General features: G+C 38.8%; 1 protein-coding gene across 2 annotated transcripts in view; it reads left to right on the top strand.

The window, feature by feature from the left end:
* The window catches only part of TAOK1 (TAO kinase 1), a 35,731-nt gene that overhangs the window by 12,001 nt on the left and 1,326 nt on the right, over window positions 1-22,404 (top strand). For both annotated transcript variants that reach the window (XM_053457047.1, XM_053457046.1), the window contains exons 2-19: window positions 4,965-5,179; window positions 6,272-6,343; window positions 10,401-10,502; window positions 10,643-10,688; window positions 10,808-10,904; window positions 11,900-12,013; window positions 12,415-12,506; window positions 13,670-13,763; window positions 15,065-15,146; window positions 16,428-16,595; window positions 17,355-17,558; window positions 18,250-18,384; window positions 18,804-19,040; window positions 19,401-19,529; window positions 19,952-20,155; window positions 20,353-20,592; window positions 21,774-21,986; window positions 22,173-22,355. In XM_053457047.1, coding sequence (XP_053313022.1) covers window positions 5,048-5,179; window positions 6,272-6,343; window positions 10,401-10,502; window positions 10,643-10,688; window positions 10,808-10,904; window positions 11,900-12,013; window positions 12,415-12,506; window positions 13,670-13,763; window positions 15,065-15,146; window positions 16,428-16,595; window positions 17,355-17,558; window positions 18,250-18,384; window positions 18,804-19,040; window positions 19,401-19,529; window positions 19,952-20,155; window positions 20,353-20,592; window positions 21,774-21,986; window positions 22,173-22,355 — 2,544 coding nt within the window. In that variant the 5' untranslated portion in view covers window positions 4,965-5,047. The remainder of the gene's footprint in view (window positions 1-4,964; window positions 5,180-6,271; window positions 6,344-10,400; window positions 10,503-10,642; window positions 10,689-10,807; window positions 10,905-11,899; window positions 12,014-12,414; window positions 12,507-13,669; window positions 13,764-15,064; window positions 15,147-16,427; window positions 16,596-17,354; window positions 17,559-18,249; window positions 18,385-18,803; window positions 19,041-19,400; window positions 19,530-19,951; window positions 20,156-20,352; window positions 20,593-21,773; window positions 21,987-22,172; window positions 22,356-22,404) is intronic.

The following is a 22,404-nucleotide window of genomic DNA, read 5'->3' as shown; positions in this document are numbered from 1 at the left end:
GTAGGAGCGCTCCATGATCTGGGGTCTGTGTGCGTGATGTGTGAGCTTGCGTTGTTTGCCTGAAAAGAAATGTATTGCGTTTAAAGGAACAGACACCCAAGAGGTGTATGTAGACTGTCTACAGGGCATGCAAAATCAACGTTGAAAAGAAAGGGCACTGCCACTTTCTACTAAAATAGATCCATTTAACATGGTCTTAAACAGCGAGGCTGCAAACCAACACATTTAGAGCACTTTTTGTGCACATACATACATCTATGCATGCATGTATGTATATATATATGTGTGTATGTGTGTGTATATGTATGAAATATATTGCAATTCCAAACCAATATGCCAATATGGAAGCCTTTGTTGTGCTCGGTAAGTCCCACACAAGACAGTTGTATGTGACACAGCCACACAACCTTATTTGAAGGCTATTTAATATACGTACTGCTTCGGGAAGATAAATACACGTGTGAAAATGTATGAGTCGGTGCGGCAGTGCCTCATTTTAAATCGTGCCGAGTAATACACAATAGATCCTTGAGGAGAGATTTTGTTCACATGAGAATTCCCATCAGGGAATCTACGTTTCAATGAGCTTGAAGTATCTACGTGTTTTGAAAACGGTAAAAATAAGTGTTTTTTTTCGTGTTCTTTTCAGAGTATTAATATAAGTTAGAAATTGGAGGGCGAAATTCAGGAAAGGTAGAAATGTAGATCTATAAGACATTTAAAATATGCGTCTTTGTTTTAGTTTTCACACTGGGAGCAGTGGGGCGAAACATACAAAGACACGCGTGTGCTTTACGACCTTAATGCGTAAAATCGGATTCTGGTGCAAAGTTTGAAGCCACCTTATCTCTATAGCAACCGTTTCAATGTTCTGTGGATCAGGCCATTGTCGATTGAGTGATAAAAGCATGTTTTTTACTTCATGCCACAATCACATTTTATACATTACCCCAAAACGTTATTCGATAGACACTTCGTGAAATACGTGCTTTCAACTCTCTCGTCGTGACCAGTACTCAGTCGTGACCAGTAGTTGTTATGGCGCGTAGCAAAGGGTGTTGGACACTAAGTATATTTCCCTATTGGCTTCCACCCGCAGCGAGGTGACGCTGTCACACAAGAGTGTCCTACAGAATGTATTTTTGGACAGTCTTAGACACACATTTGTATTGTGTAAGAGAAGAAATGTTGGGATGGAACTGGTGAGCGACTACCTACACTCATAAACATAAATAACTTCTTAAGAAACTTTAAAAAAAATGTCAGGTATTTTAAAGATCAGACGTGTGAGTTGTAACCTTTGCACTTGCGTTTCATATCTTGTGTGACCCCCCTGGACGAGGGACAGCTTTTAAGAATCAATATTTTTTTTCTGGAAGGATAAAGCCTCAGTCTTGGGTGGGGGTGGGGCAGTTAAAGGAATTATGGCGAGAAAGGGAATTCTCGGTTGGCAGAATCTTCCAGCTTCAGGAGGCTTTGATTTCTGTGGCAGCGAAAATCATCCTCCGGAATTTTGGGTTTTCTATCTGCGTTCTCCAAGGCGACCGGGATGGTGTATCCGAAGAGACGCCCTCACTCCCTTCAACTACCTCTGTTTCTCACCCCCATCTTTCAAAGAAAAAAATGCAACCTGGTGACCAGGGAACGCCAAACACAAGTCTGTTTTGGGAGGGTCAGTCCTAGCAGAAACTGTCTGGCATTCTCTTTATTTAACTTGAAGGACAAGTAAAAAATATAATTTGCATTACAGACGTTAAACAGGTTTCGTTGATCTGGAAACCTTTTGTTTAAGGAATAGTCTCACCCTCGGCATACTCCTTATCTATCTTGCACGGTAAGGTAACGGGCCGCTAGTGTCCCAGACAGCCGGCTCAGCCAAGAAGTCATGTTAAAGGACACTGTAAGCGCTTGAATATGCATTCATTGAACTGGTAGAACAAATATTTACCTTTAATCAGAAGCTGGAAAGGGCTCCTTGAAGAAGAAGAAAAAAATAAATATATATATATTTTATTTAGACATTTTCCTGTCAAATCATTTCGTTTTGATGAATGTTAATTTCACAGGCAGAGTATGTCTGAAAGTGCCTTACAAATTATATACATATATATAAAATATGCAGAGGAGCCAAAAATTATCTTTCTTTTTTTTTTTTTTCCTTCATTGCATACCTTCGGGGTGATAAGGAATAAACCTGGTCATGTCCCCATAATTGTCTGGAGTATAGCATGACCACAAACTACACAGAAATGTAGGAAAAGATAAACACGTTTAACTCGGTTCCCTTCATTTGCGTGCCTGGGCGCTGTGCAGGTGCTTTGTTACCTGGTGTTTGACGAGTAGTGTAATGGGTAACCTCGCGATGATGTGTTTTGCTGCATGCCTCTCATTCCTCCAGCACCATCCCTGATCTGTTGACAAACTTCGTCACCCGGACTCCGAATAAACATCCAAGTGGCTGTCGGATTTAGACAAGTAGAAGGCGTTCAGTGAATCCCATTGTGTAATGATTAGGCATTGTTCATCTTCACGCTCGGCTCGGTTTCCTCTGAGTGCGTTCTCTGTGTAAGGCAGCGACTCCCTGTATCGCTGCTTCAATTACTGATAATAAACTAAGCTTGGAAAGGGGTTTTTAGGTTTAAATTATTGTTTGGAGGCGAAACGGTGCATTTTTTTTCTAAAGGGCAGCCATGTCTGTTTTTCAGCGCTCAGTAAAGTATACCGTGTTTACGTAACAGATCTGTTAAGCAAAAAAAGGGGCATTTGTCTTGCAAACATTGGTCATCTGGTGTCCCAGTGGCAGGCAAGCAATACTGCTGTATCTCTGCGCATGTTCGTGTGCACTGGCATTAGCAGTAGGCATTCAGTTACCCCAAATCTCCTCGCCTACAAGGTCCAGCCGTTGTCATATGTGCCAGTAAATAGAAGGTGAGGGGGCAAGCAGCTCTGCATGCCTGGGGATTTGGTGTCCCTATGTTTAACTGAAAACATTTATGTAATTATTATTTATTATTATTAATAACTTTTTATATAGCACCAACAATTTCCACGTCGCTTCCTACAGCACATACATTCCAAAACTAGAACTTAAAGCCCTAAATTGATTTTATCATCACGTGGTCTTTCTCGCTGTATATTAAGTTCTAGTTAATCTAATCAGTGGGATATATATTGAAATTTTTTTTTTTTAACTAGTTATCTTTAACGTCGTTTTGTTCCCCAGACATTATCGGGAACGTAAAACATTGTATAGGAGAGCTGGGTTTGCAGTTCTAGTAACGAGGGGGATTCACATTAAACACCCCTGCGCGCGTCATTCTATACAGATGACCCATATAGATGGCTGTAAAAGTTGTGTATTTTTTCTGTGTATTATATAACATACGATACAATGCAACGTGAGTGGACTTGCTGAATATTTATTCTTATATCCTAAATAAAAAATGCATTGACAAATTTAGTAACTCGCTTCTCTACTTCTTAATATGTGAAGGGAACGTCCCAAAGTGCTGTATAATGGAGCTTCTCTTCAGCAGCCCCATCTGCGGTTTGGTTTAGGAAAGAAACCCCACGAAGCAATTATTGACTTTCTCATTATTCATAATGATTTATACACCGGCCTTTGTCATCAACCCAAGAGAGTGAACCCCTTCGCTTGATTTGTAGAGACGGTGGCTTAACCCCTTTAACCCCATAGTTTTTGGACACTTTTGAGTTTGACTTAAAGTTCTTTTGCGTTTTTACTTCTAAATCTTGCACGAGTATCTTATGAAGAATGAGGAGGAGTCTTTGAAACAGAATACACTTGGGCATTTTATTGCCGCCAGATGTTGGGGAAAATAAAAGAAGCAAAGCATCGGAGAACTGAACAGGGTGTGTTCACAGGGTCACAGAAAACATATTTGCAAGTTTCATTCATGTTGCTGTAAAAGTATACATTTCACCGGAAGCGCCCAGTCATACATGCAGATTCAGAACTGAAGTATTATTATTATTTATTTTTATTTTTTTCTTGTAAAAAATGGGTTGCTCCTCGTTATGTTTTTCGTCACGCAGACTGTTAATAATAATAATTTTTTGGATCTTTACTGAAACAATGCAATGATTAGCCAGGCTTTGAAACATATTTCTGCCCTCAATAAGCCATTTTGCATTTCCCTCTAGTCGAAGAATTTCAGCTGAACAGATGTTGAGTGCGATGCTTTGTGGGATCTTTGTAGTCCTATTCCAACAATGTTCTTTTTGTAAGACTGACGTTTCTTAAGAGATGGAACAGCATGACATAATCGCTGCTCACGAGAAGAACATTCCTTCAGTGACCCTCGGCTAGCTCTCCCGGCTACTTTTCAATTGTTGTTGGGTTTTGGACTTCTATTGTTAATTGTTTATTTTATTTTTATTATTTTTTTTGTACTCGAGATTTCTAGACATTTGTAAAATATATTTCTAAATAGTTCTTCTCTCTTTAATGCAAATTCTTCGGTTTATTTTACAGTGATTTAGAAAGAAGGCTGCGCTAGTGTAAATGTCTAGTTCCCGATTAAAAATATTACCGGTATTCACAAATTTAACACTTTATAAAGTTATGTAAGGAGTTGTGCCATGTTTGCCATAAAAACACAAGTTTGACAAGGATGGTACCTTTTATTGGCTTACTGACGTATAATGGATATGCCTGAAGAAGAGACCTCGATAACTTGCGATCTATTATATGTCAGTTAGCCAATAAAGGTTTCATCTTTACCAAATTTGTACACTTCTACATATTGTTCAGCGCTGTGTAGGTGAATTGTGGAAAAAATGAGAACAGCCTGAAACAATATATCGGGCACTTCCCAGATTATAATTTTTTCTTTGTTTTAGAGCATACTTTAAAGAGAGTGGTGTATATTTGCTCACTTTTAGATCATACATGTTTCCAGAACTGGCCAGGCTAACATGCCTTCTCTCGCTTTCTTCTTCAGTAATCCATGCTGCCGAGGTGCCATTCACACAGATGAACCAGGAGCTGATAGGACAGTGCGAGCCCAGATAGTTAGACGGCACGATGCCGTCGACGAGTCGAGCCGGAAGTCTGAAGGACCCAGACGTAGCGGAGCTCTTTTTTAGAGATGATCCTGAGAAGCTTTTTACGGATCTTCGAGAAATTGGCCATGGAAGCTTTGGAGCCGTTTATTTTGTAAGTGGCAGTCTGTATAGCTCTTGTTTTTGCAAGAGGACATTTCTTGTCTGTAATATTATTATTTTTGTTTAATAAAGAAAAAAGCAGGTTGAGTAAAATATAACATTAAGCTTTTTATAAACCTTTTCACCCTGGTGGTGGTTTAATGCTAAGACCCACGTTTAGGGTCCCAAACTGACATATTAGACGTATATATTACTGGCAAAAGTTCTCATATCTCTTACCAACAATCTCTCAACACTGCGTAACTAACTCAGCTGCGTATATAGTCATCCATTTTCACATATAGCGTTCTGGTAAAGCCCTGCACCCTAGCTGCACCTATAACCACAGCCCTCTGAATGAAACGGGTCCCTCTTTGGTCGTTTCAGGTGTTCTGAGGTATAATATAAATTATTAGAGTTTAGCATATACAGCAGTGCTCATGAAACCTTTTCCCATGACCCAGCGCAGTAACATCACAAACTCAAATGACTCTGTGTGTTTAAAGGGCCGGGGAGGAGTAACTTTTGACCCATGGGTTAAGCCCATCCAAGTGGCCTGCAGAGATAGCGGCTACACATGCTGCAGCTCAAACGCTTATCCCACGTTTAAAGAACCCTGACACAGAGTATTTTCCTGTTTTCTAGCTGATTCCGATTAAAACTAGATGTTTTGCTCTTTAAGGTCAGAGTTACGTATACACATAAAAAAACTGCATATTTATCATTAAAAAGGAAAATGTCTCAACCAGTTCCTGCTTTGTTGTCTTAATATAATCTTTTGTGGTTCATACAATGCTCTTAAATAAAACTGGACCATCCTAGGACTGTAGAACAAAAATCACTATTGTTTTAAAATGAAGAAACACGATTTATAGCAGGCAGTAGGATTGTAAGAGAGGGTACAGCAAACATTGGTCTATAAAACAACGTGGTGTGTTTTGTTTTATTTATTTTATGAGCGGCTTTTTAGGGAAAGGCATCACATTGCTAAATGTTTAGTGATATGTGTGATGTTTCTAATAATTGTAATTGTATTCTTTTCCTTTTTTTGTGATTCCAGCAGAAGGTTAACCGCACATTTTAAACTACTGTTTGTCTTTTTCAGGCACACGATGTGCGTACCAATGAAGTGGTGGCCATCAAGAAAATGTCCTACAGTGGGAAGCAGTCAAATGAGGTATGTAACGTCTCATGCTACGTATCAAATGTTACAACCGTTGCCTATTTATTCTTCTGGATCTGTTTGATTCTGTGGTACCTCTTTCTCTGTTATTGGAACAGAATTTGATGGCGAATAAGAACCATTCGGCCCATCTAGCCTGCCCACATTTTTTTATTTTATGACTTTATGTATTCACTGAATGTATTCACACATTTATTCAAGCAAAAATAGCAGAACACAACCAGCAAGCAGAACTTTATCCTCTTAAAATACCTTGTTTTTTCTGCTTTCCAGTGTGTGTGTGTGTGTGTGTGTGTGTGTGTGTGTGTGTATGTGTATAATATATATATATATATATATATATATATATATACATACATATATATATATATATATATATATATATATATATATATATATATATATATATAATTAGTGTGTGTACTCTGTATTAAATTCTGTAAAAGGGGAAGATTTCTCCTTGCAGATTATATGTGTGCAGAAACAGCAATCGGGGCGCATGTGTATATAGGAAAAAAAGAAAAATAGAAGAAAAGATACACATATATACACATGCGCCCCGATTGCTGTTTCTGTACGTTTTCTGAACACTGAGAGGAGTGTTTTGTTGGGCTGCGGCAGTGTAAAATAGGGAAGTATTTTTATTTTATTTTGATAAACTTCAACACGTGACAGGGTGTTATAGGTTTATATTTTCAGATTATATGTGTGTATGTGGAGAATACACTTTTCATAACAATAATATATCACACAAAAAGTGCGCACCATTTTGATGATGGTCACATATACTAGTATTTAAAATAGATTGAATTTTGGGGTTGACTTCTGTTTTGAGATTTCATTTAACCTTTATGGGAACATTAAGCAGAAATTTAAACTTTGTTTGTAAAAGATGAGCACCATGTCAGGTGATATCATAACTTTACAGACACAGGCCTCAGTACAGTAGGTTTTCCAAAGAGAATTTGTGATGAGGCGCGGCACGCTTGATTTAATGTCCTGCATCACTTGCATGAAGCATATGTTGACAAGACAGTTATTGGGGAAAGTGAGTAAAGCATACATTGATTGTCGTGCTACAGTTGTTTAACAATAAATAAAGCCTTTATGCTTGAAAGGAACAAACCAGCTGATGTATGTAACCTTGTGACCCACATATCTCATTGCATGACCACCCAGGTACTGCCTCAACACCTGACATGTCCCTCTGTAGTACTAATACTAAGGATGGGGTGTTTGCCTTGCAATAACTGCGAATAAATCCATATTCTGTCTCAGAATACAGCTAAGAGGTCTTAATCTAATGTGTCAATGTAGGGGTGCTATTCAGTAATAAAATAATTTGCTTTGAGTTCCTTATCCAATCCATCTGGAAGAGGATTTTAAGCCTGGAAAGCACCATTTATAACGTTGGTGGCTGTGAGTGAACCCACTGTGACAGAATCTCCTTTTCTTCCACCGCTGAAAAGACCAACAATATGTTTTTCCCTTTGCTGGGAATACTATGTATGTCTTGAAACAGAATTCCAAACAAAATCCAGCTTCAGGGCTTGCTTTATGAACCCCTGGACCTCCTCCCAAAAGGGTTTAATGTTCTGACAAGCTCAGAAGCAATGCAGCAGTTTGGCACCAGTCCCTCTGCATTAAGGGCAATCTGAGTTGGCACTCTGGCCACTCTGAAATCTCAATTTAGGAGTCGCATAGGCCCTATATAATATATTTTCAAAGCATTTCTCTGTAAGATCTAGCACTAAGATTCAGGAAGCTAGATTTGAGGCATCTATAATGATTCAACTCATAACCAGGTAGGTCACCCTCCACGCAGACCCTTCTCCTGGGCCACCAGATCTAATGTTGGTCTGATAAGGCTGCACATCAGAGGTTGGTTCGAGGTTCCTGTCATTGTGGTCAGTTGTCATCTGCTTTTACATTTTAAAGTGTTTATTACCCTTCATCAAGGTAGATCTACAGCTGTTGTCGACATAATTTTGCCAAGTTTTTGCAATGAGATTCATGGGAAACACAATAGCAGCTGAAGGTGTAACTTGTGGACCACTGGGCTTTGTGTACTCTGTTCTTGTTGGGTCGGCATGGGATGAATAAAGGTTCCTCCAAATGGGCATAAGATGTATGGATTCTCAAGTAACTGCACAGTTAGTGCTGGCATGTTAGTGCTGGCATGTAGTTGTGAAAATGAAACACCCAACACAAGGATGTTGTAGTTTTGTGTTTGTATATATATATATATATATATATATAATTTTGTAATGTGTGTGTATGTAGTAGTGTGTGGTACTAAAGAAATGTGTAGTCCATAGAGGCAAATCAGAAACATTTGAACCCCGGACAGCTTATATCTTCTGAAATATTTTAGAAGGAATGGCTGCTTGGCTCCTGGGATTTCTCCAGCCTTAAGTCTGTGTGTATATTTTAGATGATTAGAATTACGATGACTGTTTCCCTAGAGCGGGCAGAAGTTTCCCAGTGCAATTTTCGAAGGCCTTAGTCCTGTGAGACTTGTAAATGAGAAGTAATCATTCTACGAATGTTACATTTCTATTTATAAGTTATCTTTCCCTAGAGTTTCAGACTTTAACTATAGATCAGTCTTTCCAGCCTTTAAACACTAATGTTTCCATTTACATTATTATTATTATTATAAATTGCTGTTTGAGTTACACGTGTTCTTTTATGGTGTGGGGTTTTTTTTTTTATCCCAGCACAAAAAAGGGTTAAACATATGAAATCAGGTAATGTTGTATACTGTATAACTTATATATTCTGCAATATGTTTTCTTATCAGTTTATATCGCAATTGCACTAAAAATGTTCCACTAAACTACTATGTTTAACCCCTGCAGTCCTGCGGTGCTGGTACTCATTCATTTCATAGGTCTTCTTATGAAATATGCAAATTAATAGTAGATACATGCTGAAGTATGTGGTTGTAAAACGGCTGATTTGATTAAAAAAATACTTTTGCTCCCATAGTCATTATAGGCATAATCATTCTTGCCTGCCTGTGTACCCTCTGCTTGACATCGTCTGGTGAAGCAGATTTGCAATGTATGAATGTGTTCTGCCGGCATTGGCTTTTAGATCGGTTCACTTAAGACATAAGTAAACTTATATTCTATTCAGTTATTTGGATGTATTATTTATTTTGTTCCCTGGCAAGAGTCTTGGGGAGAAACTGTTTGTTCTTTTAATAGAAGTGGAAAAACCGCATTAATATCATCTTTTGTGTTTAATCCTGGACCTTTCCTCCCCCTTTTTGTGCTTTAACTGGCCAGGAAGTAGTCTTTCAGCATTTTAGTTTGTATAAGGAATACAATAGTTAACTTTTAGTTATAAAAACAACTATGATGCAAAGTTGCAAATCTCACCACTCCACCAAACATTTTCCAAGTAGTGTTGTGGAGTGTCGAGATACTCTTTGGCAAACTTCAGGCGAACAGCGATGTTAAATTGGAGAGCAGCGGCTTTCTCCGTAATGTCCTGCATTGGACTCCATGCCTGTTTAGTGTTTTGTGTATGTTAAACTATCGAATGGAGATTTTAACCAGTTCCAATTATTCCTTTAAGCCCTTAGCTGTTACCCTAGGGTAGGTGTGAATTGATCAATATCAGCAGATGCTTCTTGAGAATAAAAAAACTCAAAATGTTTGTGTTTTTTTAATGTTAAAGTAGCTCTACAATACACATCCAACCTTGCTTCATTAAGTGGACTCCAGATTTGCTCACTCCTGACTCCAATTAGCTTTTGTTGAAGTGATTAGCATAGGGTTCACATACGTTTTCTAACTCACCCTGTGAATGTGTGATTGATGTATTCAAGACAAGAACAGTACAACAAATTGTATTAAATAAATAGTATTGTAACTATATATGAAGATCATATCGTATTTTAAGACAAATGTATACGCGAATGCTAGTAATTTCAAAGTAGGTTCTCTTACTTTTTCTTTCTGCTGTAGATATACGTTGTATCTTTGGTCTCCTCCTTTTGAATCATGGCATAATATATGTATCCTCTGTGTATGCATTGCAGAAATGGCAAGACATCATCAAAGAAGTCAAGTTTCTTCAAAGGATACAACATCCTAACAGTATAGAGTACAAGGGCTGCTATCTGAGAGAGCACACAGCATGGGTAAGAGGCTGTTCTATCCAGATCCAGGGTTATATCCAGGGTTATATATACATCTTTATAGTTGTAAATTATATGGTATCTGACAAAACGACTGTAGTTTTAAGATTTTCTCCTCACCTCGTTTTCCTCTCTCCCTCCAGCTTGTGATGGAATATTGTCTAGGATCTGCATCTGACTTACTAGAAGGTAATTATTATTTATTATTATTATTATGACTTCACTTATGTTTTTCAAGAAATAATAAATATTTCTGACATAACTTTTTTATGGATGTAACCGTGTTTTTTTGTTTTTGTTTCTCACAGTACACAAAAAACCGCTGCAAGAAATTGAAATAGCCGCGATCACTCATGGGGCTCTGCAGGGTCTAGCTTATTTGCATTCACATAACTTGATCCATAGGTACGTATATTGGTATGTGTGTATGTGTGTTTTTCCAAGTGTAAATTGGTATCCCTTTTTTTATATTACTGCTTCAAATGGCACATTTTAGACCCCCCCCCTCTTGTTAGGATGACCTTAATCTTTACACATAAGTACTCCGAATGGCATCTTGCTGGCTGCCTGTTAACTGTATAGAGTAGCAGACTTGGAAATTATGTCCTTTTAGCAACAATAAATGTAGAAGTCATCAGTTTATCTCGAGATTACGTGATTGAAACGTTGAGAACTATTTTGTGACTAATGTCGCGCGACTTAAAGGGTTCACCTTTATAACTAATGGTGTTACAGGGCTTGTCTCCCTTCATGGCATCAATCAAAACAAAGGAATACAGTAATAAATGCTTATACCTGAAGCTGCTCTTCCCAGCATTTAGAGTTGTTTAATGTACAAACACCTTCACAAAGCTCTATTAAAATATATATATTTTGTGTGAGTTCATTTAAAAAATATATATATATATATATTTAAATCCACATGTGGCTATTTCGTTTAGGGCCCAAAAACAGTTTTATTTTTTTATTGCTATGTATGCGAACATCATCCAAAATACACATTTTGTCCTTTACCGTTTCTAGCCAATACAGGTAATACGTTTATCTTATAACTTCCGTGTTCCTAGAACAATTTCCCTGTCCAAGTAGATGTTTAAGTAATACATTCATTCCGTAACCGTGTTTTAATCACACCCCGTAATATAGGTTTGTGACAAGTTTATAGTCGTGCAGATTTTATATACACATAGACAAATATAATGGCCAGGTAAAATAGTGAAATATTAATTCATTTATTGAGCCATTAAATTGAAATGCCTGCGCTCTGTTGACCTCCATAACTGTGTAGGTTATAGGCTGTGATTTTCAGGGGTGCTGCCGGTCACCGGTAATCCGATGAAAAAATTTACATCCGAATGGTCTACTTTTTACAATTTGTAACAACATCATTTCCTCCTCAGAGATATCAAGGCAGGTAATATCCTTCTCACAGAACCAGGCCAGGTAAAACTTGCTGACTTTGGATCTGCTTCAATAGCTTCTCCTGCCAATTCCTTTGTGGGGACACCATATTGGTAAGAGAATTTATGCCATTTTATTTTATTATATTTTCATTTGCATTTCTTTCTTATTTTCCCAATGTGACTCTGTGCACTTGGTATACTGTCCAGAGCCTGTATGTTTCAACAGTTATCGCTAGTCTGCTTCGTATGCTTGTCTGCTACAGTCTGATAAGAGCGCTGAGCATCGTTCTACCGTAATATCTGCTCCTAGAATATGACCTCGCATATAAACCAGTGGCCTCCCAGCAACGACGAAAGACCAGAGAAAGAAGCGAGGACGGATCGAATTCTGTAAATGCGGACGTGTCGCTACTCTTCTTATGAATCAGTATTAGAATGCACAGTGTGTTCTTTGTATTATATTTTGCCATGTCTGCATGTGTACCAACAGGTTACAAACCTCTTTGTTTTAGGATGGCCCCAGAAGTAATATTAGCCATGGATGAAGGGCAGTATGATGGAAAAGTGGATGTATGGTCTCTGGGGATCACTTGTATTGAGCTTGGTAAGTCCCGACAATCTAGATAAATATTCAATAAAAGAGCAAGACAGACTGAAAAAGGTAAACATTGATTGCAGAGCATTCTAAATGCCACCGCGCAGGACGTGTACAGGGATAGAGGACTGATATCCCGGGACACATGCAGTTGGGTTTTATGGTTTTTACTCCAGGATTTATATGAGGACTCCAGACCCTTTTTCATGTTAAATGCATTTTGAAATTGATTTTGGATGGACTTCAGTGTAATTTACCGCATGCAAATCAGCGCAGACATTCTTTAGTTATCAGAGTTCCAAAATGAGCCGTCTGTCTCGTTTAAAGGGCCGGTTTAGTGTCCCAGACACTCCGAATGCATATTAAAGTTATTTCGTATTAAAAAATAAAAGTACAACTTTTGGGAACTAGACTGTTGCTTAATTCCTTATTTCCTCCTTTGGTTCTGTAAGTGGAATTGTTATATTTTATATACGGCTTGCTATGTCCTGTTTACCCTCCGTACAGCACTGCAGAATGTGATGGTACTATAGAAAACTATACGTAATAATAATAATTATGCAGAGCTTCTTCCACTTGGACAAAAAAAAGAACAAATATCTTTTGGGTGACATTATCCAAAGATAATATTGTCCTCGTTTGATTAATGGCTCGCTGGCCTGGTTTCGGAGGTACTGGAATGTAGTGAGTTCATAATGGGAACAAAACCCTTGTTTGCTGAAGTTTCTGTGTACTTTTTTTTAATACAAGGAACATGTTTTCTTCAGAATAAGCCCAGACTATTTTCTCATTCCCTATGATGGCTTTATGTCGCTCCTTTTTACTTTTTTACAATTTAGATTTTGTATTCAGTATAATCAATAACTAAAAAGTACACTGTGTGAACATGGATGAGATGTAATAGATATTCAAAACTTTCATCCAAGTGCCCTGTACATCAACAACATCAATACCCACCCCGGTGTCCTTGTTTAGTTATGTAGTGATGGTTGTGAAATGTAAAGGAAGGATGAATGAGAATTTGTATGGATATCATAGCTAGCCACTCCCTATCGAGCACTCATGAACACGAGCTAAGCTACGGAAGTACCTGTGAATGTTTCTTAGTATTATAGGTAAAGCCATTAAATGGTTGGTTTGTGTTCATTATTTGTTTTTACATTTTTATGCAGCTGAAAGGAAGCCTCCATTATTTAATATGAATGCAATGAGTGCCTTATACCACATAGCGCAGAATGACTCCCCTACTCTTCAGTCTAACGAATGGTGAGTATGCCACATTATTAAACGTATATTTTTTTTTTTTAAACGGCCCTCGATGCTGTTTATTCTGAAAGCCTTGCAATTCAACTTTATGCTAGTCGAATGCAATACCCTTCAAAGAAAATGCTTTTCAAAAAGACAAAATATATAACCTGTTCCTGTCCTTTCTGACTTCAAAGAATTAGGATTTGGGATTGGCATTGAATCCCATTGACTGTTTAGTTCGATTAATGGCAAAAAACCTGCTATCGCCATTTGAAACTTTGAGGCTGTAAATGAGAGTGAATTTAAAGTAAAAGGTTTAATGTGGTAAACGTCATTCATTGACCTGGAGCTCCTGCTTGTAGGATAGCATTCATAAACTCAGATTATATTTATGTAGATTTTCTTTTTTCCCTTTTTCATATATCTTATAAAGGGATCCTCAGTCCCTAACTTTGAATATTTTTTTAATGTATGATGGAGTTGAGTATGAATGGACTTCAGTGTATTTCACAACTAATAAACCTGTCTCTAACAAATTGGACATAATTGGTGTCCACACAGAAGGGTATTCTATAGTTTCATAAAAATATGTTTTTTTGTGTATATTTTCTTTAAATTGGTGTTAATCTGTGACGCACACCCGCACATCTCCCAGTGTTCAGAAATCGAACACGTGTTACCTTCCGTACACCATCTCGGAGATGAAATGTGCGATGTTTTATTTTCTTTGGTTCGGACTCGAGTTGCCACCCAGAGCCCTGTGAGGTTCATACGCTCCGCTGCCAGGCAGCCAGTCCCTTTCCTGGAAAGATGACTTGTTATAACACGCCGTCCGCAATACGAATACAGCCTTTAACAGCATGTTAACTATATGTTTCCTGACTGTGCAGGGCATTTGGATATTTGGAACAACCTTTCTGATATGTCCAAACTAGATTACACATTTTTTATTCTAAATAAATATAGGCTTAGTATACCGTCTTCTATGGTAACATAGCTCACCAGAAACGCACCTCCTTCCCTTTGTCTTCCACTGTCCAGTTTGATATGGATTAGTGCAAAATGGAATGCTTGGAGCAAAGAGAGGATCCAGGCATTCTGTAAATGATGCCTAATATGCTGCCCTAGTGGCTATTTGTAGAACTGCAAGTAAAAAAAACAAATTAGTTGTTCACCCAGATTCTTTGCATGCCCTTCCTTGATCTACATGATATGGTATTTGCCGGTTGTAAAAACAGTTATATGGAAAATGCAATATTGTTTCTTAAACATAATTGAGAATTTTCCCTTACGTGTTTTGGGGTTGTTTATTATTCTAGGTCTGACTACTTCCGGAACTTTGTAGATTCATGTCTTCAGAAAATCCCTCAAGACAGGCCAACATCAGATGAACTGCTTAAGGTCAGTGTTACTAAAAAGGAAAATATAAATAACCTTTGTATGCGTGTTTTTTCTTTTTAAACTTCCTTTGTGAAACGCCTGAACATTCCAATCTTTACTGTTGGTAACTTTTTCTCAGCTGCCTACGTTTATTTTAGCTTAATTGTTACAAAATTCCTATTTTCCCTCCTCCCTGCCAAAATCTAAAGTAGATAAAGCACCTGGTATTTCATTAACTCACCCGTAACTTGTGGTTTTTGCTTTTCTATCAGAGTATTGGTTTTAAAGGTTTTGGTTTAAAACCAGGGAAGTACATTTCTTTATAAATCTGCGGCAGAACTGACATATTTAGTTTCCTGTCCTGGTGTAATTTTCCCTTGCCACCTTTAACTAGAGAGAGTACAGTAGCGATAACCCCCTCTACCGGCTTTAACTTCCAATCCCACTGTTTTTATTGTAAACCCCATTGAGAGGCCTTGAATGTAGCATTGTACATAAAACTTCATTGTGGAATCTGTGATGGATAACTATCAAAACAAATATATTCTCCTTAAGCAATACCGCCTCCTAGTGGTAACATATATAATTGTAACTGCATCTGCATTGTAAATGTCTCTACCTAAAACTCCCACCTACTCTTATGAATTCAGAGCAGGACTCTTTGTAGATGAACTCATACAGGCGTGTATTTGATTTTTGTGAAGGGCTTTTGCTGCCTTTATCTTTTTGCTCAAGATAAGCAGATTGAATAAGAGGCATGCTGCTGATCTTGAACAGTTTAAGTTCTTTCCTACCCTACATTGATGGGATTTAACAAAATCAAGGTAGCTGTAAATTGGTGGAAAGCTCAATCTCATATAGTTGCCACTCGGTGCCATGCTTCAAGCAATGTATATAAAGTATACACTAATAAAAGAGCTTGTGTAATAGTGGGTTAGGAATAGATGACCTACCTTGTGTCCTTGCCTGCACGTCTTAGACTAGGATTTACATTGGAAACCTATTTGGTTTTATTGCAGGGTTGTTCTCAATATTACTATATTGCTATAAATGTTTTACTTTCTATGCTTTATTATGTAGTTTAATATTAATATATTTCACACAAAAATATTTTCTTTCTCATTATCCAAACATTTTGTACGGTTAATACTTATGATGAGCCTTTTTCTGCGTGTCGGGTGTGCTGTCGGTGGAACATACGTTACGGTGGTTAACTGTAATACAGTGATTGTATGCGGTTTGTCCGCGTTCGTTTTGTGTTACTGTGATTTGTACTGCCTAATACTCTTGTTATTTGTATAGCACATGTTTGTCCTGCGGGAGAGGCCTGAAACAGTGTTAATTGACCTGATCCAGAGGACAAAAGATGCTGTTAGGGAGCTGGACAACCTCCAGTATCGCAAGATGAAGAAGCTGCTTTTCCAAGAGGCTCACAATGGGCCCGCTGTGGAGACGCAGGAGGAGGAAGAGGTACCCGACACCTTCTTAGTTTCATTCCGTTATCATACTAGTCAACGTTTCTTTATCTTGAAGCTGATAGAACTCATAATTTGGGCGCTTACAAAATACTAGGCCAACACATCTAGAGCAACCCCTACTGCGTAAGGTATAACTTAAAACAGATTATACTATATATAATACAGGGCTAGTGGTATCAGGGGATTGAAATGATAAACTGTCCATCAATCTTCTGCCAAATGCTTAGCGAGTACAGTCATCTGCCTCACTGTAAAAACAAAACTCAGTGGTTGTTCTTCGAGGGGTCTTGTTATTCAAAACAACGATACCTGTTGTTGGTGACCCTAAACATGCTCGATTTCTACAGCCGGCAGCATTAGAAAAGTGACTGCGGCTGAAGTGCCACCTCGTTGTATTTTATGTGCTATGATGTATTTGGAAATGTTTTGGGTCATGTAGCCATTGGTCATATGTGTAGCGCTCTTATAATCTGATGTTTCTACCAGCACAGTGTACAGGCCATGTGTAGCTTCTTGGGTAACTGATTGAATATGGAAATGTAAAATCCTGTGTCCCTCCAGAACTTTGATCGTGATGAGGTAATGAGAAAACTGGAATTTTTAAAAGCTAGAAAATTGAGGCAAATGGGGGACCTACAAAAAATGGAAAATAATGTTTTTAAGTGTATTTTCATTGCGTAGGGTGTAAGACCAGCGCTCGGTATTCGGTTGCTAGATTGCAAAGTTCTAATGTGCAGGTAATTTCTTCCAGGATCAAGAACATGGCATTGGCCGATCAGGGACTGTCAATAGCATTGGTAGCAACCAGTCTATTCCCAGCATGTCTATCAGCGCCAGTAGTCAAAGCAGCAGTGTGAACAGTCTTCCTGATGCCTCGGATGATAAGAGTGAGCTGGACATGATGGAAGGAGATCATACCGTGATGTCAAACAGCTCTGTCATTCATTTAAAGCCAGTGAGTATACCCCCACGTGTATGGATTTTAGCCCTGAAATACCATGTGAGAGGCTATTGCTAATTTTTCTTTGTGGTTTTCAGGCATCGTCTATCCAATTCAGTGATAGTAACATAATTATAGTAATGATGCTTTTCATTAAATTAGGTATCTTTAGTCACTAATGCTATATTGCCTGCATTTGACAAAGAAAGTGAATATTTGATGGGACAACTGTGTTCTTTAGACTTTTTTCCCGTGACCCAGTGCTTTTTCTCGCACATGGCTCCACGTGCATCGCTCGCACTATGGGATATGACCGGCAAGTGGGTCATATCCCGTAGTTTGAGCAAGCGCTAGGCCAATCTAGTCTCTACCTGGCTTAAAAATACCAAACCTTATTTTGTTTGTGTCACTTATTGCGACACGTGTATTGTCACGTATTGTGTGCTTATGCCACACATTTCAGATTCCCTCCCCATCGGTGTCTACCGCTCTCCATAAATCTTCTACGCTCTCAGTGAAGTCTTCATATATTAGACCTAAAGCCCCAGCTTTCACCGTGATCAAATCTTTGCACTTTCAGATATTACTATACTTTTACATCCCTTTATAGATTGATTGTTGAGGCCTCACATTCACTGTAGTAAAGACATAAGTTGACTAAACTGTTTTATAAAGTTTTTTTGTTTGTTTGTTTTTTTGTGTTAAGGAGGAAGAAAGTTACCCAGAAGAGCCGGAACCTAGAACGCGGCCATCAGAACCGCAGTCTCCTCCCCAAGTCTCTCGTCATAAATCTCACTATCGCAACCGCGAACACTTTGCCACCATACGCACAGCCTCTTTGGTAACTTTTTAATTTGTGATTTAAATGAGCTTTAGTCTCTGATCCCCCGAATGGGAATACCTTTACGTAGCAGTATTGCTGAATGTCTACACACGTGAAGTGTTTTTCATTGTGGCCAAAACAAGCCTTACCTTTGTGACTTTACTGTTTGTGCTTGCACGTTGTCAGATTGTAATTGTGTTTACATGTAGAGATTGTATGTATGCTTGGTGAATCAGGGCTTCCACTCCACATTGTACTGTTTCTGACATTAGTTCAAGGTGATCATTTAAGAACTAAAATGTAGCCACCATATTTGGAGACATCTTGTATCACTAAATTTAATGTACATGCTGAGCAAAATGGCTGCATTGGCTGTTAATGTACAAAGGATTACCCACCCAATAAGCTTACATCCTTGTTTGATTTTCTGCTTTTAGGTGACGAGGCAGATTCAGGAGCATGAGCAGGATTCTGAGTTGCGAGAGCAGATGTCTGGCTACAAGCGCATGAGGAGGCAACATCAGAAGCAGCTCATGGCATTGGAGAACAAGCTTAAGGCAGAGATGGATGAGCATCGTCTTCGCTTAGACAAAGATCTAGAAACACAGAGAAACAACTTTGCCGCAGAAATGGAAAAACTTATTAAGAAACATCAGGCGGCTATGGATAAAGAGGTGAGGTTGTGAGTCTTTCGTGTGCTCTCAGCACATAACAAAAATACACAGCATTTGCTATGTATTGTATACCAGCTAAATGTAAATATTTCTATGCTAACCTCTTTGTGACCCGTGGAGACAGAGGACGTAATAGTACGGCCTATGATTTTTGCCCTGGTGGGAAAACATAGCCTGGAGTCTCCCCTGTTAGCTGGAGCTAGCACCACCATCTTTCGGCTCACTGATCTGATGTAAAAATGCTACAATACCGATATCGGGCCCTTTTACTTTGTGACTAAATCTAACTTATGTGTTATGCCCCCCACACACACACAAAATTACTCTCTGATTTCTGTATCCTCTTTTTTTTTTTAATAGCTAAAGCTGATGACAAATGAAGAGAAAAAATTCCAGCAACATATCCAGGCGCAGCAAAAGAAAGAACTGAACAGTTTTTTAGAGTCACAAAAACGAGAATATAAACTTCGCAAGGAGCAGCTGAAAGAGGTGAGGTCATTTGGAAAGTGTGAACAACTCAGTCTTACTCAAGTATTTGTCACTTCCTTGAAGTTGGAAGAAGTAATACAGTTTTTAAGCTGTAGATACTATATAACAAATATCTGGAATTACGCATCTCATTACGTTGTATCCCAAGGCTTTTCTTTTGACAGTAGAATGGTACAGCAAAGCAGTGGGTTTTCTATCTCTTTAGAAGGTACCAAACTCTAATCCTTAAACAAATCGCGTTCCGTGTTATTAAACGCTGTACTTATTGCTTGAGACCTGTGCTCAGTGGTTCATGTAGTGCTCTTGTTGAAAGTCAGAGCTAAGAGGTCAGTACACCCCAGCTTGTATATTTGCTTAGAATGAGCCGTTTGCCTGTTTAAACTTTATGTGCAGTTGTACTGATGCGTATGTTGTATTACTAGGAGCTAAATGAAAACCAGAGTACCCCAAAGAAAGAAAAACAGGAATGGCTTTCCAAGCAGAAAGAGAATTTCCAGCATTACCAAGCTGAAGAAGAAGCTAATCTCCTGCGACGACAAAGGCAATACCTGGAGTTGGAGTGCCGCAGATTTAAGAGGCGGATGCTGCTTGGCAGGCACAACCTGGAGCAGGATCTAGTGAGAGAGGTGTGTGATGGTTCAGATTGTTATAATATGAGCTTTTTACCTATGGACTGCAGCCACCAAGACCCTCCGTCTGAAATATTTTGGGCTTACATGACATATTGTTGTCTGTTTGGCTTCTAGTTTACTCATTAGCATTCCAAAACAACTGTTTTATACAGAGGATCTAATTTCCACAATATATACTGTCTGTTTTTTAGGAGCTCAACAAAAGGCAGACTCAAAAGGACTTAGAACATGCAATGCTCCTTCGACAGCACGAATCCATGCAAGAGCTGGAGTTCCGACACCTTAATACTATTCAGAGGATGCGATGTGAACTCATAAAGCTGCAGCACCAAACAGAACTCACAAACCAGCTGGAATACAATAAGAGACGCGAGAGGGAGCTTAGGCGCAAGCATGTCATGGAGGTCCGACAGCAGCCCAAAAGCCTCAAGGTAACCAGCTTGTTGGGGAAAAAGCTATTGTGGACTTGCTAAAGCATACAATAAGAAATTCCCTAAAGAGAAAGCAGGTCTTTATTTTTCCCTTTTTATTTTATTTTGTTTCGGGGTGTAAAGATAACAAAATATATTCAAATTATATTTTCTTAGATTGTCAAATCAGGCTAATTGGCTTATGTGAAATAAACAAGATGATTCTACTTTCAATATTATTAGGACCGATAACATCATACTGATTTGTGAGCGAGTCTAGAATCGTGTCGTCCAGTCCATATTTCTCACTTTCTCTTTAACTCCTTTGCAATTTTTCTATTCCCTTATGTGCTGCCAAAAGAACACTCTGTCCATAAATCCAAAAGAAATCTATTCTTCTGCTGGAAACTGAGCTAAATTTTACTCTCAGGAAACCTTATTTGCCAGCAAATCAATTTGCTGTTGGAGACGGCCTGAGATCCCGATTCTGCCTGATCATAAGCAGCTTCCCATTGAGCAGTGACAGATGTTTGATTTCTGCCCTGTTATTAACTTTCCTTGTACTAATTGGTCGTGATTTTTTCTCGGTGCCGGGGCAGCTGTCCCTGTGAGATTGTGTGCGTTTGGCTGATTACCCTCTGAGGCAGAAAATGGTTGAATAAATCCATCCATTCCCACAATGAATTATGAATCCTTCTCTCCATAGGGGTTACAGGATTATTTCTTCCCATTTGTATAGAAATGCATGTTGTCAGCCATTGTCTGATACCCATCTTTATCTACAGTTCCCCTATTGGTTTTCTATAATCTTGTGATTGCTTTTCTGCTCATACAAAACAATGGTGGTTTGACATTTATTGTTACAACCCTGGCTTCTTGCGTCAGTTTCCACTAATTCACCCAAGGAGAGAGGTTTGACATTTTCCTAATTTCTTATAGTTTCTCATTTTAATTGAAATATTTGTTGTTGTTTCTCTCTTCCGCTGATACTGCGGCAGTCGTGTGTGTGTGTTTAGAACATTGGGGAAGTTCCACGCGCCATGGTTCCGGCTACCTCACCTGGTTCCATTGCTGGTTATGGCCCTTGTCTAGAATATGACCAAGCGTTCTACCTACAGTGTGGTGACCGGCTTTGCCATTGTGTCACTTATAAACCTATTTTTGTATCATGTAATTAATGCATGGCTGCTTCTTATGTTCAGTCTAAAGAGTTACAGATAAAGAAGCAGTTCCAGGACACATGCAAAATCCAAACACGCCAGTATAAAGCTTTGAGGAATCACCTCTTGGAGACCACACCAAAGAACGAACACAAGGCGGTGCTCAAACGGCTGAAAGAGGAGCAGACCCGCAAACTCGCGATATTGGCTGAGCAGTATGATCACAGCATTAATGAAATGCTGTCTACGCAAGCAGTAAGTACAAATAATGTCAGCCTGAATTTGGATGTAGTAAGCGATCACTCGCAATAAAGTTCAGTCCATCTTTTTTTTATATAAATGTAATGTAGATCTAGATATTATCCGAGAAGGCAGCGGGCCGTGTGTAAGTAAAGGGAGCTGTATTGTTTTGTGACACCCTGTCCTTACCTGGTTTGGCAGCTGCGTCTGGATGAGGCACAAGAAGCAGAGTGCCAAGTTCTGAAAATGCAGCTGCAGCAGGAGCTGGAATTACTAAATGCCTATCAAAGCAAAATCAAGATGCAGGCGGAGGCTCAGCACGAGCGCGAGCTGCGGGAACTGGAGCAGAGGGTTTCACTGCGCAGGGCCCTGCTGGAGCAAAAGGTACGTAGCATTTCCGTTATTTCCTTCCTTCTGGATGTGGAAGATTTAT

The sequence above is a fragment of the Spea bombifrons genome, chromosome 2 (assembly GCF_027358695.1).
Source record: "Spea bombifrons isolate aSpeBom1 chromosome 2, aSpeBom1.2.pri, whole genome shotgun sequence".
Lineage (NCBI taxonomy): Eukaryota > Metazoa > Chordata > Amphibia > Anura > Pelobatidae > Spea > Spea bombifrons.
The sequence above is the reverse complement of the archived record's forward strand: the minus strand, read 5'-3'. Positions and strand labels throughout refer to the sequence as shown.